Raw genomic sequence first — 23,600 nt, forward strand, 5'->3', positions numbered from 1 at the left:
GCAAAACCAATCTTAATAAACAACGAAGAAAATATCATTATACGTGTGTGAAATCAATCGCTAATATTATATATAATTTAATAATTGCTTTTTAAAATAGGTTTTTGACAGCGTTTTTGCAAAACCAATCTTAATAAACAATGAAGAAAATATCTTTATACGTGTGTGAAATCAATCGCTAATGCTATATATAATTTAATGATTGCTTTTTAAAATTTGTTTTTGACAGCGTTTTTGCAAAACCAATCTTAATAAACAACGAAGAAAATATCATTATACGTGTGTGAAATCAATCGCTAATATTATATATAATTTAATAATTGCTTTTTAAAATAGGTTTTTGACAGCGTTTTTGCAAAACCAATCTTAATAAACAATGAAGAAAATATCTTTATACGTGTGTGAAATCAATCGCTAATGCTATATATAATTTAATGATTGCTTTTTAAAATATGTTTTTGACAGGGTTTTTGCAAAACCAATCTTAATAAACAACGAAGAAAATATCATTATACGTGTGGGAAATCAATCGCTAATGTTATATATAATTTAATAATTGCTTTTTAAAATAGGTTTTTGACAGCGTTTTTGCAAAACCAATCTTAATGAACAATGAAGAAAATATCCTTATACGTGTGTGAAATCAATCGCTAATGCTATATATAATTTAATGATTGCTTTTTAAAATAGGTTTTTGACAGCGTTTTTGCAAAACCAATCTTAATAAACAACGAAGAAAATATCATTATACGTGTGTGAAATCAATCGCTAATGTTATATATAATTTAATAATTGCTTTTTAAAATAGGTTTTTGACAACGTTTTTGCAAAACCAATCTTAATAAACAACGAAGAAAATATCATTATACGTGTGTGAAATCAATCGCTAATATTATATATAATTTAATAATTGCTTTTTAAAATAGGTTTTTGACAGTGTTTTTGCAAAACCAATCTTAATAAACAACGAAGAAAATATCATTATACGTGTGTGAAATCAATCGCTAATGTTATATATAATTTAATAATTGCTTTTTAAAATAGGTTTTTTGACAGCGTTTTTGCAAAACCAATCTTAATAAACAACGAAGAAAATATCATTATACGTGTGTGAAATCAATCGCTAATGTTATATATAATTTAATAATTGCTTTTTAAAATAGGTTTCTGACAACGTTTTTGCAAAACCAATCTTAATAAACAACGAAGAAAATATCATTATACGTGTGTGAAATCAATCGCTAATGTTATATATAATTTAATAATTGCTTTTTAAAATAGGTTTTTGACAGCGTTTTTGCAAAACCAATCTTAATAAACAACGAAGAAAATATCATTATACGTGTGTGAAATCAATCGCTAATATTATATATAATTTAATAATTGCTTTTTAAAATAGGTTTTTGACAGCGTTTTTGCAAAACCAATCTTAATAAACAATGAAGAAAATATCTTTATACGTGTGTGAAATCAATCGCTAATGCTATATATAATTTAATGATTGCTTTTTAAAATAGGTTTTTGACAGCGTTTTTGCAAAACCAATCTTAATAAACAACGAAGAAAATATCATTATACGTGTGGGAAATCAATCGCTAATGTTATATATAATTTAATAATTGCTTTTTAAAATAGGTTTTTGACAGCGTTTTTGCAAAACCAATCTTAATAAACAATGAAGAAAATATCCTTATACGTGTGTGAAATCAATCGCTAATGCTATATATAATTTAATGATTGCTTTTTAAAATAGGTTTTTGACAGCGTTTTTGCAAAACCAATCTTAATAAACAACGAAGAAAATATCATTATACGTGTGGGAAATCAATCGCTAATGTTATATATAATTTAATAATTGCTTTTTAAAATAGGTTTTTGACAGCGTTTTTGCAAAACCAATCTTAATAAACAACGAAGAAAATATCATTATACGTGTGTGAAATCAATCGCTAATATTATATATAATTTAATAATTGCTTTTTAAAATAGGTTTTTGACAGCGTTTTTGCAAAACCAATCTTAATAAACAATGAAGAAAATATCTTTATACGTGTGTGAAATCAATCGCTAATGCTATATATAATTTAATGATTGCTTTTTAAAATTTGTTTTTGACAGCGTTTTTGCAAAACCAATCTTAATAAACAACGAAGAAAATATCATTATACGTGTGTGAAATCAATCGCTAATATTATATATAATTTAATAATTGCTTTTTAAAATAGGTTTTTGACAGCGTTTTTGCAAAACCAATCTTAATAAACAATGAAGAAAATATCTTTATACGTGTGTGAAATCAATCGCTAATGCTATATATAATTTAATGATTGCTTTTTAAAATATGTTTTTGACAGGGTTTTTGCAAAACCAATCTTAATAAACAACGAAGAAAATATCATTATACGTGTGGGAAATCAATCGCTAATGTTATATATAATTTAATAATTGCTTTTTAAAATAGGTTTTTGACAGCGTTTTTGCAAAACCAATCTTAATAAACAATGAAGAAAATATCCTTATACGTGTGTGAAATCAATCGCTAATGCTATATATAATTTAATGATTGCTTTTTAAAATAGGTTTTTGACAGCGTTTTTGCAAAACCAATCTTAATAAACAACGAAGAAAATATCATTATACGTGTGTGAAATCAATCGCTAATGTTATATATAATTTAATAATTGCTTTTTAAAATAGGTTTTTGACAACGTTTTTGCAAAACCAATCTTAATAAACAACGAAGAAAATATCATTATACGTGTGTGAAATCAATCGCTAATATTATATATAATTTAATAATTGCTTTTTAAAATAGGTTTTTGACAGTGTTTTTGCAAAACCAATCTTAATAAACAACGAAGAAAATATCATTATACGTGTGTGAAATCAATCGCTAATGTTATATATAATTTAATAATTGCTTTTTAAAATAGGTTTTTTGACAGCGTTTTTGCAAAACCAATCTTAATAAACAACGAAGAAAATATCATTATACGTGTGTGAAATCAATCGCTAATGTTATATATAATTTAATAATTGCTTTTTAAAATAGATTTCTGACAACGTTTTTGCAAAACCAATCTTAATAAACAACGAAGAAAATATCATTATACGTGTGTGAAATCAATCGCTAATGTTATATATAATTTAATAATTGCTTTTTAAAATAGGTTTTTGACAGCGTTTTTGCAAAACCAATCTTAATAAACAACGAAGAAAATATCATTATACGTGTGTGAAATCAATCGCTAATATTATATATAATTTAATAATTGCTTTTTAAAATAGGTTTTTGACAGCGTTTTTGCAAAACCAATCTTAATAAACAATGAAGAAAATATCTTTATACGTGTGTGAAATCAATCGCTAATGCTATATATAATTTAATGATTGCTTTTTAAAATAGGTTTTTGACAGCGTTTTTGCAAAACCAATCTTAATAAACAACGAAGAAAATATCATTATACGTGTGGGAAATCAATCGCTAATGTTATATATAATTTAATAATTGCTTTTTAAAATAGGTTTTTGACAGCGTTTTTGCAAAACCAATCTTAATAAACAATGAAGAAAATATCCTTATACGTGTGTGAAATCAATCGCTAATGCTATATATAATTTAATGATTGCTTTTTAAAATAGGTTTTTGACAGCGTTTTTGCAAAACCAATCTTAATAAACAACGAAGAAAATATCATTATATGTGTGTGAAATCAATCGCTAATGCTATATATAATTTAATGATTGCTTTTTAAAATAGGTTTTTGACAGCGTTTTTGCAAAACCAATCTTAATAAACAACGAAGAAAATATCATTATACGTGTGTGAAATCAATCGCTAATGTTATATATAATTTAATAATTGCTTTTTAAAATAGGTTTTTGACAACGTTTTTGCAAAACCAATCTTAATAAACAACGAAGAAAATATCATTATACGTGTGTGAAATCAATCGCTAATATTATATATAATTTAATAATTGCTTTTTAAAATAGGTTTTTGACAGTGTTTTTGCAAAACCAATCTTAATAAACAACGAAGAAAATATCATTATACGTGTGTGAAATCAATCGCTAATGTTATATATAATTTAATAATTGCTTTTTAAAATAGGTTTTTTGACAGCGTTTTTGCAAAACCAATCTTAATAAACAACGAAGAAAATATCATTATACGTGTGTGAAATCAATCGCTAATGTTATATATAATTTAATAATTGCTTTTTAAAATAGGTTTCTGACAACGTTTTTGCAAAACCAATCTTAATAAACAACGAAGAAAATATCATTATACGTGTGTGAAATCAATCGCTAATGTTATATATAATTTAATAATTGCTTTTTAAAATAGGTTTTTGACAGCGTTTTTGCAAAACCAATCTTAATAAACAACGAAGAAAATATCATTATACGTGTGTGAAATCAATCGCTAATATTATATATAATTTAATAATTGCTTTTTAAAATAGGTTTTTGACAGCGTTTTTGCAAAACCAATCTTAATAAACAATGAAGAAAATATCTTTATACGTGTGTGAAATCAATCGCTAATGCTATATATAATTTAATGATTGCTTTTTAAAATAGGTTTTTGACAGCGTTTTTGCAAAACCAATCTTAATAAACAACGAAGAAAATATCATTATACGTGTGGGAAATCAATCGCTAATGTTATATATAATTTAATAATTGCTTTTTAAAATAGGTTTTTGACAGCGTTTTTGCAAAACCAATCTTAATAAACAATGAAGAAAATATCCTTATACGTGTGTGAAATCAATCGCTAATGCTATATATAATTTAATGATTGCTTTTTAAAATAGGTTTTTGACAGCGTTTTTGCAAAACCAATCTTAATAAACAACGAAGAAAATATCATTATACGTGTGGGAAATCAATCGCTAATGTTATATATAATTTAATAATTGCTTTTTAAAATAGGTTTTTGACAGCGTTTTTGCAAAACCAATCTTAATAAACAACGAAGAAAATATCATTATACGTGTGTGAAATCAATCGCTAATATTATATATAATTTAATAATTGCTTTTTAAAATAGGTTTTTGCAAAACCAATCTTAATAAACAATGAAGAAAATATCTTTATACGTGTGTGAAATCAATCGCTAATGCTATATATAATTTAATGATTGCTTTTTAAAATAGGTTTTTGGCAGCGTTTTTGCAAAAGCAATCTTAATAAACAACGAAGAAAATATCATTATACGTGTGGGAAATCAATCGCTAATGTTATATATAATTTAATAATTACTTTTTAAAATAATTTTTTGACAATGTTTTTGCAAAACGAATCTTAATAAACAATGAAGAAAATATCATTATACGTGTGTGAAATCAATCGCTAATGTTATATATAATTTAATAATTGCTTTTTAAAATAGGTTTTTGACAGCGTTTTTGCAAAACCAATCTTAATAAACAGTGAAGAAAATATCATTATACGTGTGTGAAATCAAGCGCTAATGTTATATATAATTTAATAATTGCTTTTTAAAATAGGTTTTTGACAGCGTTTTTGCAAAACCAATCTTAATAAACAGTGAAGAAAATAACATTATACGTGTGTGAATTAAATCGCTAATGTTGTAGATAAATCAATAATTAATGTTTAAAATGAGATTTTTGTCAGCGCTTCTTATAAATCCAATCTTAATAAACAGAAGAGCGATGGCTCAGGGGATAGAGCGTTCACCTTCCAATTAGGCGAACCGGGTACGAATCCCTGTCGATATGAATTCCGCATCCGGCTTGCACCGACCACAGTGCTGACGTGAAATATCCTCAGTGGTAAACGGTTTATGGGTTAGAGTCCCCTTGCCGTCAGGGTAACCGTGGAAGGTTCTCGTGATCTTCCTCTCCATGTAACGCAAATGCGGGTTAGCTCCATCAGAAAGTCCTCCACGATCCAGGAGTTTCCTTGTCTTCTGAATTGGATTCAAAATTACAAGGCTACGGAATTGAACATTAGTAGTCAAAAACCCATAAGATTGGGTCGGCTGTTCAACGACGGTTATAAAATAAAATTATATAAAATAAAATCTTAAGAAACAATGGAAAATATATCATTATACGTGTGTTAAATCAATTACAAATGTTATATATAATTTAATAATTAATTTTTTAAATAAGTTTTTGACAGTGCCTTTTTTATAAAACCAATCTTAATAAACAATGGGGAAATATCATAATATTCGTTTTAGTAAGTTGGTTATCGAAATCAAAACGCAAAGGCAAATCATTTGATTTAATCAAAATTACTGTTAGAAATAAATGAAAAATCGCCTCTTTTATTGCTTAAAACACTGTTAACAAAAACAAAGTTTTTGAAAATTCTGAAATACTATTTCTATTTGTCAGAGCGTCCTTTTACAAATCCTCTTCCAAATAATAAATATTTTTATTGAAATGTAAATCCGTTCAAATCCAATTCGCATGAAACCTAAACTAAAATGCCATCTAAAATAATGGCAATTTGAAAAATAGTGTTTGTTTATCTAGATAAATTTTAGGTTTAGGTTCTTTAAAAATAATTTTAAAGGAAACGCATTTATTTCAGAGTTCGGGATATATATATATATATATATTTTATTTCAGTTTTTTCCCCCCAGGGAAAAATATGTTTTTCTTTTCTATAAACATTAAATTAAGCGAATTCATTTCGACGCTCGAATCTTTATATAGCTTAACAAAATTGAAGCAATTCAAAAGAAAGTAAATAAGATGGAAATTTATTTTTATAAAATGCAAATAAAATTTTAAAAAATAATCATAAGCCATAAATTTAACTTTATTATGTATGAGGGAAACTTAGATAAAAATCAGTAATCTGTGAAAATATAAAGTTATGATTTTTTTATAACATTTTTATACTTCGTATGTTTGAAAATTGTTATTAGATAGTGTATAGTGTATACTAAGGAAATCGGAAATAGAAGTAAATCTAAGATGAATATTTTTAAATTCTTTGTATTTTACCTTTTTTTAAAGAGTTTTTTAAAAATACAATTCAATTTCAATTCGTAGATTAAAATTTGGCTATAATAAAGCTTACGATAAAACTTTTTGAACAGTAAAAATGTTCAACAGTATGAGCATAATTTTAAAATGTACCGTAAAAGTTACGCGTGATGGAAATTGCAGTTATACACTTAAAAAAAAAGGAATATGAAGCAATCTTCATTTGATAAACAGTACTTCAAACTCAGAAATTTTAGAAACCGCAAAAGTGTTTAACAATATGAGTAGGGCGATTCCATGAAAAAGGGGAAAAGCATAAGAAAATTCAAATAAGAATAATGTTATTATTTTGGATTTTTCTGAATTAGAAAGGTTTGAAGTTTGATAATTTATAAAAAAAAATTTTGAGAATTCAGTTTTTTAGTGTTGGTACCCCATTGAACATTGGCATTTGCTTGTTCTGATTTGGGTGAAGAACATGGTCAGATTCTGAAAATCAGTAAGTTAACATTATCTTCCTTTCAAAATGTTCCAAAGAATAAATATTGTTTATTACACTTAGTAGAAGTATTGTGCAGTGTTAAAATAACTTTTTGTTGTTAAATTCACTTAATTATATAAATTTCAACTAAACATTAATGCCTGTAACGTAAGTTACCAAAAACTAGGAAAAGTTTTTATGTGTAAAAAAAAACATGTGATACAAAAGTAAGAATATTATTTTTTCTATTTAGAGGCTAGCACTAATTAAGTAGCAATAGTTTTGCTTTCAAATATTATTCATTTATTGTTTTGTGCACTATTCAATACATGTAACGTAAGTTACTGACTTGCATGTAATGTAAGTTACCAATGTGAAATGAGTTCATTTCTTTTGAAAATTGGCATATAAACTAAATAAGATGTATCCAGTTACAAGAACAAAGTTTAAATAAATTAACACTGCCTTAGGATATTAATTTTATTGAAAATCTTTGCATTAAATCATTTTATTGGGTGTTGGCATTCATATGTTTTCAAAGTTGGATGAAATCTCTCTACAAGCTAATGGTGGCAAGAAGAAAGTACAAGCACGTTATCTTCTTCATTCAGTTCGAGAAATGTACCAAATGTTTATGGGAAAAAAAATCGAGAATGCAAAATTGGAAAACTAAGTCCTTTGAGCTCCGTCCAAAGCATGTCTTGCTTAGTAACAAACCTCCTAGAAATGTTTGTCTTTGTAAGCATCACGAAAACTTCGGATAAGCTGCTGAAACCTTCAGAAAATTCCATAATGTTCCATCTTACGCAATTCTTCAGAAAATTATTTTTATGTTCAGAAAAAACAGATGAGTGCTGGTCTGGAGAATGTGTGCCGGTGGATATCAAAAATGTTCACATCTGGTCAGATGGGCCAAGGAGTCAGTTCAAGAATCGATATATAACTCCGGTCTTACCTGTTTTTGAGATTCATCATGGAAAAATATTGATGTGGAATTATTTTGCCACGTTACACGGCAAGAGTCCTGTTGATGGGACAGGTGGATCTATTAAAGTGTAAGAAAAGTCGTGTAGTGGAAGTGTAAGAAATGTCGTATTGAAAAGAAAACATATTGCCATCAATGTCTCTGAGTTTGGGCATTGAACACAAGAGCATTGAACAAAAATAAATATGGTAGAAATCACACCAGAAGATAATAAGAAGCGTCAGAAAAAGTTAATCTGTGTAGTCCCTATACTAGTTAATAACAGAGGACATTATAAGTGTGCATAGTAATGTCTGAATTAAGTGTGTAAATCAAAAGTTTTTTGAGTTTACTTCATGTACACTTTTTCTCCCTTGCACTATACTGTTTAAATATGTTAATTTACATTTGTACATTATTGGAGTAAAAATTTGATGCAAAGGGAAGTTCGTAACGTAAGTTACTGTAACGTAAGTTACCCATTTAAAAAATCATATTTAATTTAACTTTTGAAATAAAATCTTAAATCTAGGCATAATAAATATTTAAACTTGTCAGTAAAATGATACATATAATCTTAATCAATTAACATTTGTATAAGAACAGAATTTTGCCTTCAAGCATATTGCAAATTTATGCCATTCCTTTTTCAGTAACGTAAGTTACCACACTAGTTTTAGATTTTTACTCTACTTAAATTGAAAAATATTAATTATTCTAATTAGGTTCCTTTTGGTTTTGATTGTAATTTTAAGAAATCACTTTATTTTAGATTGTATATTAGTATTATTTGTTTGCTTCTAAGCTCTCAGTGCAATAAAGTTTCTGTGAATGTAACGTAAGTTACCATGGACTAGCCCAGTATGACTTAAAATTCTACTCCTCAAAACAAAATCACGCTAGAAATTTTTATTATTATACACTTACTTTAATTCGAAACAGTAGTAATTTGACAGATAATGGGGCATCATTTAATAGTCTGAAAGAATAATAGAGCATTTTAGAACATAGGATGCAAAGAAAGTTTTACAACGTAGAAAGAATTTTAATTTGACAGATAATAGCAGATTTAAGAGCATAGGACATAAAAGCATTTTTACGACGTAGAAAGAGTTTTATTTTGTCAAATAATAGAGTATTTTAGAGAATAGGATACAAAAGAATTTTTATATCGTAGAAAGAATTTTAATTTGACACGATAATGGAGCATTTTCTGGTATAGGATACAAAAAAAATTTACAACGTTGAAAGAATTTTAATTTGACAGATAATAGAGCATTTTACAGCATAGGATACAAAAAATTTTACAACGTCGAGGGATCTTTAATTTGACAGATAATAGAGCATTTTTGGGGAATAGGATCCAAAAAAATAATTTAGAGCGTAGAAAGAATTTTAATTTGACAGAAACAAAAAAATAGGATACAAAAAAAATAGCATAGGATACAAAAAAATTTTTACAACGTAGAAAGATTTTTAATTCGACAGATAATTGAGCATTTTAAAGCATAGGATAGAAAAGAATTTTTACATCGTAGAAAGGAATTTAATTTGACAAAGAGCATTTTTAGAATAAAGAGCATGTTAGGAGCATTTCAGATAATAGAGCATTTTAGAGCATAGGATACAAAAAAATTTTACAACGTCGAGGGATCTTTAATTTGACAGATAATAGAGCATTTTTGGGGAATAGGATCCAAAAAAATAATTTAGAGCGCAGAAAGAATTTTAATTTGACAGAGACAAAAAATAGGATACAAAAAAAAATGGCATAGGATACAAAAAAATATTTTACAACGTAGAAAGAATTTTAATTCGACAGATAATTGAGCATTTTAGAACATAGGATACAAAAGAATTTTTACATCGTAGAAGGAATTTTAATTTGACACATAATCGAGCATTTTAAAACATACTATGAAATTCTTGTAACAGTAAAAATATTCAACAGAATACTCATAATTAAAAATAATCACGTCTCGACTGACATACCGCATCTAAAAAAATAGACAACTGAACCATTGCTTAAAATGTAATTGCTAACAATAAAAATAGAATGAATAGAATAGATCTTAATGTAACACCATCATTTTGATAAAAATTTGAATAATGCATTAAGGAATCACGGATCATTTAGTATTGATTATAAGCTCATAATTCATTTTAATTTCTAATAAAGATAACATTCATCTCGAGTTCATAACTTCACGGCGGATATTTCGATCGGTAAAAAATTGATCCGATAAAAACATCATTAACTCTCCACGTGAACAACGTAACCTATTTTAATAATTTATGACTTTGTGTTAAGCAGTTGAAAAATAAATTTTGAAACAGTTTATCGTTGATGATATTTTAAAAAAAATAATATTTATGAATGTAAGTTCCTTGACAATTTTGAATTTTTTTAAGCAATGCTTGTGTTTGGAATAAGTTTTAACTTGAAATTATTGAATTGAGGTAAGTATAACGCGTAACGAATCTCTAAAGTAGAAGGCGGGAGAAATAACATTTTGATTTTGAAAGCCCCTTTGATCCATTCTGGCTAAAATCATTAATTAAAGGCCTTACGCATGCTTTTTTACTTTATTTTTTTAATTAAATTTTAATTTTTATTTCTTGCAGCAATAGTAGATGTTTCAGTTAAATTTAACTGTTGAAGTTCATTCACAATAATGCTACACTCATTCATTGCTGTTAATTTTTAACGATATCGACTCAAATTCAAATTAGCCCGTACTAATTACGAAATCTAACATTACAATAACTGTGTTCAGTTGATTTTTAAAAATATTGGAATAACATAAATTATAATAAACAATAATTGAGTACAAAATTTATAAATTTAGTGACTATATTTAATCAACTTTAGAGAAGATCTCTCGGAGTCGTACTGTATGGTAATAACATTTATGGTACTAAAATCCATAATAAACGGTAATTAAACAATTCATTTGGTATTTTTTTCTCTCATATGGTAACGGTTTACCAAAAATTCTGGATTTTGAAATTATAGTTCTTATTTCCACGCATTGAGTAAAAAAACAAAAAAGTAACTTTTGAAAAATAAATTGTTTTTATTCCATATTTCTATATTATGCTCCAATGATAAAATTACTAAATGTTATCACATTTACTAAACTTATCACATATTATAAAAGCATATTTATTATATCAAAATTATTATCAATGCGCTTCGATAAAAATTCCTAAACTTCTTGGTGCTCCCATAGAGCCAGGAACATGGTAAATTTAACCGTATTCTGGTAGTTTTGACCGTACTTTTTTCCGCAGTATGGAATAAGGGGCTATTTATAAATGGTGTCGCTCTTGACGAGGAGGGGAGTTTGTGATACAGTGACAGTTTGTGACAAGGGAAGTGCGTGACATCCTATATTTTGGTTAGAATGAAAGTTTTAAAAAATCAGCAAACTTAATATTTTTTTAGCAAAACAAGTTTACAAATATAGTAATTATTAAAATAATTAATAGTAATTACTAAAATAGTAATTATATTTGTTATGCTCACTTATATCAGTTAAACATACAGTCGAAATTTCAAACAAAATTTTAAATATTATCTATAAGGTGGTGTTTTTTTCTTCTGAACTGCGAGTATATATTTATGTCATACAGCGTGACATATGACAAGAGGGGGTAAGGGTACGTAAGGGGTAACACTTTGTGACAAAGGGGAGGAGGGGTCAAAATTATTGAAAAGATTGTGACATCATTCATTAACGGTCCCAAACTTAAATAAGTAGTAATTGATTGGAGGAAAACATTATAGTAATTATATTTGGCAGTTTTAAATAAGATTAGAATTAGAATTGGATCAACAATTAGAACTGGCAACAATCGAGTATAAAATCTAACATTACAATAACTATATTTAATGGTCTATTTATAAAATGTTACAAATATATTATGATTGCAGATTTGAAAACTTATTTTATTTATTTTTGTGATACAATAAAAGCATCCATTTCATTTATTCATTTTGTATTCCCTAAATGTTGAAAAACATTTGGGAATTGCATTGTATTTCTTTGTGAGATTAAAGATCTATAACAAATCCCTTGTGAATTCTTGTGATAGATTACACAGTATACGAAGATATCTTGGATATATTAACACACTTTTTTTGTAGGCACCCAAGTTATTCTTATGCGAGTTGATTTGGTGTTTTACTTCTATTGCTACAGAATAGACATACTATATAAAGATTTTTAAAAGCAAAGGTATTGTTGCTTATGCTACAGAATAGAATAAAGTTTTTGCATAACGTAAAACTATTGTTGCTAATGCTGCAGAATAGGCATAGTATATGGAGTTTTTGTATAAAGTAAAACTATCGTTGCTAATGCTACAGAATAGACAAACCATATAAAGTTCTTGCATAAAGTAAAATATTATTGCTAATTAAAATTCATAAAACGCATATATTAAACCAGATATTTATAAAACCCTCTTAAAAATACGAGCAATTAAACACAATCGTGGTGCCAACATTCGCTCAGTTTGAAAATAGTATTTAGTTTTTATGAAGAAAGATTTATATTGAAATTCACGTTTTCGATGATCGAATATTTGTCATTCATGTTTAAACACAATTGAAGAATAATAATCCCAGTCAGTGGTTGGAAAAACTACATTATTTTTGCAGTTAACTACAGCTACTTTATTACAAATGTAGTTAACTAAAGCTACAACAACTATTTTTTTAAATGTAGTGACTACAAACTACTTTTGAAATGTAGTCACTACTTTTAGGAGACGAATTTTGCTGGAAAATCTCATTTACATCCATGTTCAGAACGATTTTGGAATAAAAATTTAGCTTATTTAAACATAAGGGATAGTTTAAAAAATATTTATTCATGTTTACATGAGCCAATTTGTTATTCTAAACCATTTCTTACGATTTCGTTCTTTTAAACTTTACTTTTTATGTCTTTCTCGACAGCGAATAATCAGTTTAAGAAATGCTAGAAAATAATCAATAATTGAAAATTCGCATGTGTATAATCAGCGTTGCCTTTTTACCGACAGAAACTGCTTTTTACCATGCCAGTGGCAGAAAGTGGTTATAACCGGTAAAAACCGACAAAAACTGGCAGAAACTAAAAAAAAGTCTATATTAGTTCTAGTAATTGCTTTATGGCATTTTGTTTAAGTAAACTGAAAAATGAATTAAGTAAAGAGAATCTTATGGCTGTTTATAAAAAAGAAGTGACATACAGATTTAAACAGGCAGTTACTGATTATCATTTGCTAACTTATATGCTGCATTGGGATTGAAATTATCATGTGCTCAAGAAGAAAGTGCCAGAATTTTACTCGCCAATATTAACCCAGATTTTACCTTATGTCAGACGTACCTTATGTCATTGTTTTGCAAAACAAATCGGCCCCATTTCCTGAAGTTTATTTTTCAAGTCAAGTTTTGACAACTACCCCAGCTGCTACATGGTGGTCCAGTTTAAAAAAAAATGCAATAGATGAAAGTTTCACAAATCTTGCTTGTTTCTTGATGGCAATGCCTGCTAGTTCTGCTGGATTTGAGAGAATCTTCTCAAATTTCTCGTTTGTGCAGAGCAAATTGAGAAATTGTTTAGAAACTGTATCAAAACTTGTCTTTTGTTATAGATTAACGCAGAGTGCAAACAATGAAATATTTGATTTTGAATGGTGATAATTTTTAAAATAAATTGTACTTTGTTTAACATTTAATTGTTTTTTTTTATGAATTATCCATTGTATGTCAATCTCAGTACTTTTATGTCATTTTCTGAATTTTTGCCACAAATGTGGCAGAAAAGGGTTTCTGCCATGCCAGTTCTAACCGGTTTCTACCAGTGGTTTTAACCACCTCGGCAGAAACTTGCCAACCTTGTGTATAACGCTCTTTTATTAACTTAAAGAAATAAAGCACACCGAAATTAATAAAGAAAATAACTACACTGAAATAACGTCGTCGTTGTTTTCGTGAGTAAATAAATTAGCATTTGCTGAGGCAATAAATTAGCTAATATCCGTATCGGCTAGTTCAATTAATATTATTAATACGTAATTCTTATTGCTTAGCCACAAAGGCATTCTGATTAGTTTCATTACAATTCTTCCCGCGAAGGATTGTATCAATGACATTCGAAAAATTAGCTGTGTTTAAATCTTATTTCTTTACTTAACTAACGTTAAAAGTAGTTGCCAGAAATCACTACAAACTACTGTTTTCTTGTATCGCACCACTCACTACATTACTTTTTTTTAAAAGAAAAAGTAACACGCTATACTACAAGCTACGAAAAAAGTAGCAACTACAGTAGTTTCGCTACTTGTAGCGTGCTACTTTCGACCACTGATCACGGTCACAGCACCTAATTTATAAAAGTAAACTTAGTGCAATTTGGAAGCAGTAAGTATTTAACTCTTGAAAAGAAAATTCTTTGTAGAAATTGAAATTCCTGATGATGAAATACTTATTATTTACGTTCAAGGACAATTGAAAACAATCTTTGTCTCGGCACCAAATTTATCGAAGCAAGCTTTGAACATTTTGAAAGGGGTATTTAATTTTTTTAAAAAGTGATCCAGATCGAAAAGTTCATGTTAAGGAATAATAATTATAATCAATATTTAAAGATAAAACATTTTTTAGCAAAATAAAGAAATAAGAAAATATGGTTTTAAAGATTGTTATATCGGGTATTGACTAATTTTAAAAATTCAAAACTGAAGCTGAATTAGTTGAAGTTGATCCAAGTAAAAATTCAAGTCTATAGTGAAGGATAATATTTATTGTCCATGTATAAAGACAGAACATCTATTTTACCAAAAAAAAGAAATAAGAATATATACTTATAAAGACTATTTTATCGGATACTGACTATTTCTTAATATTCAAAGTTGTTAGCTAAATTAGTTGAGGTTGAACCAGGTACAAATTCAAGTTCATGGTGAAAGATCATATTTATCATTCCTGTTTGAACACAGAGCATCATTTTAACCAAATAAATAAATAGGAAAATATATTATACAGATTGTTTCATTAGATATTGACTGTTTCTAAAAATTAGAAATCCCAGCTAAATTAGTTGAAATTGAATCAGGTACAAATTCAAGTTTATGGTGAAGGATAATATTTATCATCCATATTTAAACACAGAACATATGTTTAACAAAATAAAGAAATCAGGTTATATTCTTATAAAGGATGTTTTTAAAAATTCAAAGTTGAACTAAACAAGTAGGAATTGTATAAAAAAAGAAAATTGCTTTTATTATTTTTAGAAAACTGAAGAAGGATTTCTTCTAAAAAAAAACAACTTTAAAATACAAATTAATGGAAAGAAAAGATGAATGCAACAGAAGTTTGGTCAAGTAACAACATTTAAGACTTATAATTAATTAACTGGTTTCTTTTTTGTAGGTGAATGTGGTTCTTACCACAATTATCCTTGCTCTTTCGGTATATTTTGGTTCAATTCTCAGCGGTTGAGGCTTATAATAGATTAACTGATTACTTCTTTGTCAGTTAACGTGATTCTTGCCACAATTATGTTTTTTTTTATATATTTAGGCTCAATTAGCGACATTTAAATCTTATAATTAATTAGCTGAGTGTTTCCTTGCAGATGAACTTGGCGCTTGCCACAATTATCATTGCTATTTTGGTATATTTTTGTTCAATTAATAGCATATAAGGCACTTATAATTAATTTACAGATTGATTCTTTGCAGGTGAACGTGGTCCTTGCCACAATTATCCTTGCTATTTTGGTGCTATTTGCGTAGTGAAAGGTGGCTATGCAATTTGCGAATGCCCAGATTGCAATGAAGAATATGAACCCGTCTGTGGAACTGATGGAGTATCTTATACAAATGTGTGCAAACTAAAGCAAGCAGGATGTGCTCAAAAATCAGTCATTGATGTAGCATATACAGGACTTTGCAGTATGTATAATTCATTTATTTTGGTACGACTGTGTTTACGAGGGCCGTAAATAAATTATCAGGCTATTATTGGTGATATTGATGCTTAGTTAACTGAGGTAATAAGTACTATGATAATAGGGATTTATTGTACTAATGTATGAACCTAGGTATCAATATGAACCTAGGTTGACAACAGAAAGGCTCCTGTGGGCTTGTAGACAGTTTGTAGACTGTGCGTCCCCTGAAGAAGTGCTGTCTTACAGACACACATATATTCTATTTTATTATTTTTTTCCTGCTTTAAAATTTGTTTGAATATTTGAATACCTAGGTATTGTGGTGATAGGTTTCTTAGAGTTTCCGGGTTCTTAGGGTTTCTTAGGGTTCTTAGGGAATGATACAAAAGGCTTAAATTATTTTATTTAAATGTTAAGGCAAATATTGTTGTTAAGATGTATTCCTTGCAATTAAATAACTTAATTAAATCTTTTGGAACAATGTATTAATATTATTTAAATTGTCTTCATACTTAGTTTTAGTGGGCGAAAATGATTGTATATGAGTCACGAAAAGTGGATAACAAAGAAAAAAAGTTTAACGTTTGTATGTGCATTTATCGCAGCTATGATTACGCTCATTTTCTTCCAAATTTTAATTTCTTTTAACAAGAAAATAGGTTATTAAAATAATTTCGTAAAGAAATATATTTTTTACATTTTATTTTCTTAAATGGTTTGAAGAAGTAAAAGTAAATTTCAGATGATATTATATGCATTTGTATTATAATGAAATTTCTATAAATTCTAGTAATTAATTAAAAAAGTATTACAGTCAAAAAAAATTCGCATCATCAATAAGTAAAGACAAAGCTAAAGACATAATCAATAATAAAATCAATAATAGAAGTAGAAGAAGTAGTATCATCAATAAAATAATATTTGGTGTATTGAAACTTGTCAAAATTGAAGGGATTACTGTAAGAATGTGTCAAAACGCTTAAAATTTCGAGTTTAAAAACAAAATTGGATTTTATGATATACTTAAATAACTAATACATTTGTTACGCCTAAAGGAGACAATTCTGACGAATAGTTTTTAAAGAATTTATAAAATGTTAAATATTTTTTTAAAATTAGTTTCATATTATTTAAATGTCAAATATCTATGGAAAAAGAATTTCCTTTTGTTTCAAAAAAAAATCTATTTTATCATTTATGAACAAATTTTAATTTTACAAGATGTAAATTATAGCATAAATTAAAACATAAATTTTACGAATGCGTCCCTATCTTGTAATTGATCGAATTAATAATAATTGATCGAATAAGAAACAATTTTGCAATTTCTTTGAACGAAAAATTCTTAATTCAAAAAATTAAATTCGATTTAAATTCGAAAAATTCTATTCACACGAACAATTGTGTTTTACAAAACTTTAATGGTATTTAACGTTTTTCAAAATTATTATTATTAAGTTTTGAGAGTTTTTTCAAAATTATTTTTTTGTTTTTTCTTAATTTTCTCGTGCTAACTTAATTTTCTAATTTTCTGATGCTCTTTAAATTTTATTTGCATCCATAAAATTTTGGAAGTCTCTGTTAATGAATGCAAGTTTCTAAATTCCTAATAATAAATTTCTAATAGGTATAATTTATTCAGTTTTTAATGTTCGTTAAATTTGAATATACATATTCTCAATTGCAGTTAAATAAATTTATTGTAAAAAGCTAGAGCTTTTAGAATATTTTTAAAAATCCAATTAACTTTCTAAGTTTTCAACTAATGACAAGCGACTAAGAAGAATTTGATGCTTTGATAACAGACACTTAATTAACTTTGCTTTCATTCTGTTTTAATTATTTTATTGGTTGAAAAATGTAAAAAACAATAAAAACTGTTCATCGAGAATTCGAGTTAATAAATGGGTTTTTAAAACTGATGAACAATGAAAAGAAAAAACACTTTTTTTATCGGTAAAAATATTAAAATAGGATTAATAACAATATTGCAAAGAAAATATTTACAATAAAAGGAAATACTGTTTATCACTAATAAATAAAAAAAAGACTTAGAAATTTTTACTGATGATAAATATATTATTGTGATCAAAGTAATATTATTGCTTCAATATAAAAATCGAAGTAATATGAATTAAAAATAATTTTTTGTATTACGTATCTCATTATTGGATAAAAAAAATCTTTGTTTTCAGCAAAATCACTGACTGTATCTCTGAAACTATTGCAGTTTGATAAAAACTCCTTGAATTTGATAGAAATAACTACAGTATTTTGATCAAAGCTACGTCATTGGTTAAAGTTACATAATCATGATAAAAATCACATTATTGCGTTCAAAATCACCATGGTATGTTCAAAAGTCCATTTCGTAACCTAGATAACAATTTTTAACCAAAATTACTATTTTTATATCTAAATGACATTTTGTCAGTCAAAACCACATTTTTGTAACCTAGATAACATTTTTCCTACCAAATAAATTACAATTTTTATATCTAAATGACATTTTGTCAGCCAAGACCACATTTTAGCAACCAAATTTACATTTATTACCAATCTCACTATGTTGAAATAAAAGTTCAACCGTTCATAAAAGAAAAAGGCATTTTTCTAGTTAAAAGTGCATTTCTTAAATAAAAGTCACATTTTTGACTTCAAGTCGTATTTTTCTAGTCAAAATCCCATCTTATTTTCATTTGTGATATTAGATCACATTTTTTTATATAAAAGGACCGTCTTTGTGCTAAAGATATTTTAAAATAACTTTAGAAATGAATACCAACAGAAATAGAAGCTTTATTTATTTATTTATTTTTATGAAAAATACTAAAATGCTTTATGATAGTTGTATGCTGTATTATAGTATTTATTATAGTTTATAGAAAGAATTAAAGTTTGCTTAGAAAACTTTAATTATGCTATAAATAATACAAATACTTCAAAAGATTTTCAAGAATGAGAAAGAAGTACATTAATCTTTTAATTGATTGTTAAACTTTATTACAAATTTTTAAATTATTTTTTTAAACAGATTTAATTTGAGGCAATGGTATTTCATACATATTAATCTTTCACCTGATTTTCTATTAAAAATTTATTATTTTTTGAAATAGGAATAGCATTTGCTTTTAAGATAATTTACTAACATTTACTTTGAATTAAAAAAAATTCTAAGCAATAGATAGCGAGTTAAATCTGTTTATAATAAGACAAATTCGATGCATTAAAAATTACTTAGTTTATAATGGTATTTATTTGGGTAAATAATTGAATGCTTAAATGAATGTAATTGCTTTGAAGTTTGTTTAAAAAGAAAGAAAACAAACGAAAAAAAACGTGCAAGATTTTTTAACTTAATAATCTCTAGTTTTTTTGGGTTTATAAATATTTACTTTTTCTTTCAACAAATGCTTTTCTGATTAAAAATTTGATGTCTGATGTTAGTGTGAAAAAAATCCTGTTAAAATTGCCGTACTGCATAGCAATGGCATTTCCGATAAAAGAAAAAATGATAATTTTAGTATTAAAAACGAAAATATACAGTGTTTAAGCGAATCATTTGGTAATTTTTTCGTTCATATGGTAACGATTTGCAAGAAATTCTGGTTTTCAAAATTATAGTTCTTATTACCACACATTTAGTAAAAAATAGAGAACTGAAAAGTAAATTAAACCGAATAAATGGCTTCTACGCCATGCTTTAAAGTATCATAATAAAATTACTAGATTTACATAATTTTATTACATATTATAAAACCATATTTTCTTGTTAATTTTATCAAAATCCTTATCTGAGCAATTTGGTAGAAATTGATGACAATTTTGATGTTCCCATGGAGTACCGTATTCTTCTTCCATTTACCGTATTCTGCTTGTAGATTTGACCATACTTTTTATCTCTGCTGTCTTTTTCAGAATAAGAATTTTAAAAATCATTTCTTTTTAAGATACTTTTTTTTTAATTTTGAACATTTTATTTTAAAAATAAATGATAACAAAAAATGTAGCAAGAAAATGTAATGTATTTTTTATATATTATGAATATATTTTTTTATTGCTGATATTTGCTAATAACTTGTTATGTAATTGTAAATAATATTTAAAAAAATATTAAAAGTTAATTTTAAACAAATTGCTTTACACATCAGTTATTTTTTCACAATCCAATCATTGTGACTGCTTTTGGGCTATATAGGTATATACTAAGTTTCAGTCTTTCTAGTTTTGAATCACCGGCAGCGAAACAAAATTTCTTCACCGCCCTCTGGAAAAAGAAAAAATTTTCTTTCAAATTTGTTTAACATCTTCATTGTGGTACACTTTTAATCATGCCCTTAATCTGGTATAATCTATGCTATTGGCCAATGTATGCATTCAAAATAGAAATTTTTCTTAAATAAATTTTTATGAACGTGTTCCCAACCTTAAACAATTTGCATAAATATAAATATACTTTATCATTTTGAAATTTAAACTAAATAATCAATAAAGTCATTTTTATATATTAATTTGCATTTTTTATACAGATTTGTGTAAAAGAGATAAGATTCATAACTTGAAATCTATCATTTTTGTTCTAAATACAATACGTACAAATTTCTTGACAAACAATTTCGAAATTTTTTTTTGTCGTCCTAACATTATTTTCAATGACTGATTAAATTTAATAACTGCTTAAAATATTTAAAAGAGAAATTACTATTAATGTTTGTAATTAGGTATTAATATTTGTTTAGATGTAATGAATTAAAAATGAAATATCACTCCTGTGTATATTCCAGTGACAGTCCCTGGCCAAATTATTCAGGGATGAGATTTTTCCGCTTTTTAGCGGATTTCCGCTTTTTTCGCTTTTATCTCTTGAATTTCAGCTTTTTTTTAATCAAAACTTCAGATTTTCTAAAAATTTCACTTTTTTTTATAAGTATTCCGCTTTTTCAGAAAATTCACCAATTTTCAAAGAGAAATGGAAAATTCACACTACATAGCTACCAATCCTTTCTCATTTTTACTTATTTTAGCTATTTCCTCCCCTGTTACATGCAGCAGATAAGATTTTCCGAATTTTTTACCCGCCCTCCAAATAGATCCGATTTTTGTAGTTCAAACGACGCTGCTTCTGACAAGCCTTTTAGAGGTCCCAAGCCTGGAATCTGCTAATATCTCGATTCTTATTCGCATGATTTTAATATCAAACATAGCTTTTCATACTTGCCTGCTGCGATTCTTATTCACGCGATTTGAATATTGTACGTTGCGATTCTTATTTGCGAGATTTGAAAATCCGATATTGTGATTCGTATTTACGCCTTTTTAAAAACCTATGTAGCGATTCGTATTCACGCAAGTTTAAAATTCAATGTCTTGATTTGCTCATGCGGTTTATAATATGAAACATTGATTTTCGTATTTATACGTGATTTTAAAATAAGGCATTGGGATTCGCATTCACGCATTCTGAAAATTATGCATCATATTTCCAAAATTATGCAAAATTATTTATGCAATCTAAAGATTACGCATCATGATTCGTATTTATGCGATCTAAAAATTATGAATCACGATTTGTATTTATGCGTTTTAAAAATTCAATATCCCAGTTTGTATTTTCTCATTTTCAAAATCGTATATCTAGTTTCATATTCATGTTACTATAAAGGTGACTGTTTTTCTAACAATGACTATTAGTATATGTAAGTGTTACAACATCAGAGAAACTGGAAGGGAATATATTCAAAACCTACATTCTGTGCTTGCAAAGAAGAAAAAATATGATTTGTCACAAGATGTTTGAAGATGGACTAACGACTAAATATAGCAAACATAAAAGATATAGCAAACAAAAGCAATCACTTAAAAAGGGATTTAATTTAATTTTTTTTTTTTTTTTTTTTGGAAAAAGAGTTAATTAACTCATCATCAAAATTTTATTTATAATTGCTGTTATTTATGCTATAAAATGCAAAATTCTTATCAAATAAAAAACAATTATCTTAACAGTTGCTGATTGTCATGTAATTTTTCAAACTAAAATAGCAATTTTTGTATGTTAAGGAGTTACTATATATTTCTACTTCACTATTATTGATATGTTTCAGAGGGCTCTAGTTAGATTAGACTATAATATGAACATAATGATTCGGTCCATTGTTAAAGTTTTTTTTCCCTGTATAATTTAAAAAGTAATATTACTGATATATTTACTATAAATCACATAACAGTATTTATTAAAAGAAATGAAATATTAATGTATATTCTCAGTAGTTTTAATTTGCTAAACCAGGTAGTTTTTCAAGTAATAATTGTCTCTTTTGTGAACTGAGGAAAAATATAATTTCCAGCTTTATTTTTTCAATTGATAATTTTTATTTTCACTAAATGTTAAGTATCAATGTAATCATTTATATAATAATAGATTAGTACTCAATTGTATGTCAACACATTATTTATTACCTTAAACTGTCAGGAATTTATTATTAAAGGGTTGCGCTTGCGTAAAATTTTACTATCGTGGAAATTCAGCTTTTTTGCCTTTTGGCTAATCTCATCCCTGATTATTAGACGCGCTTTAAGATTCTATGTAAAATCTTAATTATCAGGTGATACTCTATACAGCTTTATTGCTTTTACGCGACTGAAACCGGTTTGCACTTGTTTACGTTCGTGTATCAATTGGTTAAATTAGACGATGTACACCCTTGTGCAAATTAATTGAAACAAACTCAATAAATTCAGAAAACTAAGAGAAAATTCTATTTTATTTAACTTTATACAAATTCAAAAAGTTTTAGTTCATAATATGATCTCCACGACACTTTATTAACATTTGGACACGATTCGCATGGATTCCACTAATTTTTTACAGTCATTTATAATATTTGTGTCCTTATACCACGCATGAATTAACGCCGTGATTAGCTTCTCCATAGTTTTACAGTCCATATTTAATAGGTGATTCTTGCATATGGCCCAGAGATTCTCAATTGGGTTGATATCCGGAGAGTTCCTTGGCCATTCCAATGTCTCAATTTGATTCTCAGACATGAATTTCTTGACAATTTTGGACGTATGGCAAGGAGCTAAATGCTATTGAAAAATTCCTGTTCCATCAAGGTATGGTTTCTTCAACTCTGGAACAACTTTTTTTACCCAGAATAGTAATGTACTGCTCAGAACGCATCATACTGTCAATAGGCTGCAAAGGTCCAACCCCATTGTAA

At 26.9% G+C, this 23,600-nt stretch overlaps 1 protein-coding gene across 1 annotated transcript in view; it reads left to right on the plus strand.

The window, feature by feature from the left end:
* The window catches only part of LOC107441545 (agrin), a 165,739-nt gene that overhangs the window by 48,749 nt on the left and 93,390 nt on the right, over positions 1 to 23,600 (plus strand). Inside the window, exon 4 of the mRNA XM_071183122.2 lies at positions 16,166 to 16,378. Within this exon, the coding sequence (XP_071039223.2) occupies positions 16,166 to 16,378 (213 nt within the window). The remainder of the gene's footprint in view (positions 1 to 16,165; positions 16,379 to 23,600) is intronic.

The sequence above is a fragment of the Parasteatoda tepidariorum genome, chromosome 7 (genome assembly GCF_982258835.1).
Source record: "Parasteatoda tepidariorum strain Cologne lab strain chromosome 7, Ptep-v5.0, whole genome shotgun sequence".
Taxonomy (NCBI): Eukaryota; Metazoa; Arthropoda; class Arachnida; order Araneae; family Theridiidae; genus Parasteatoda; species Parasteatoda tepidariorum.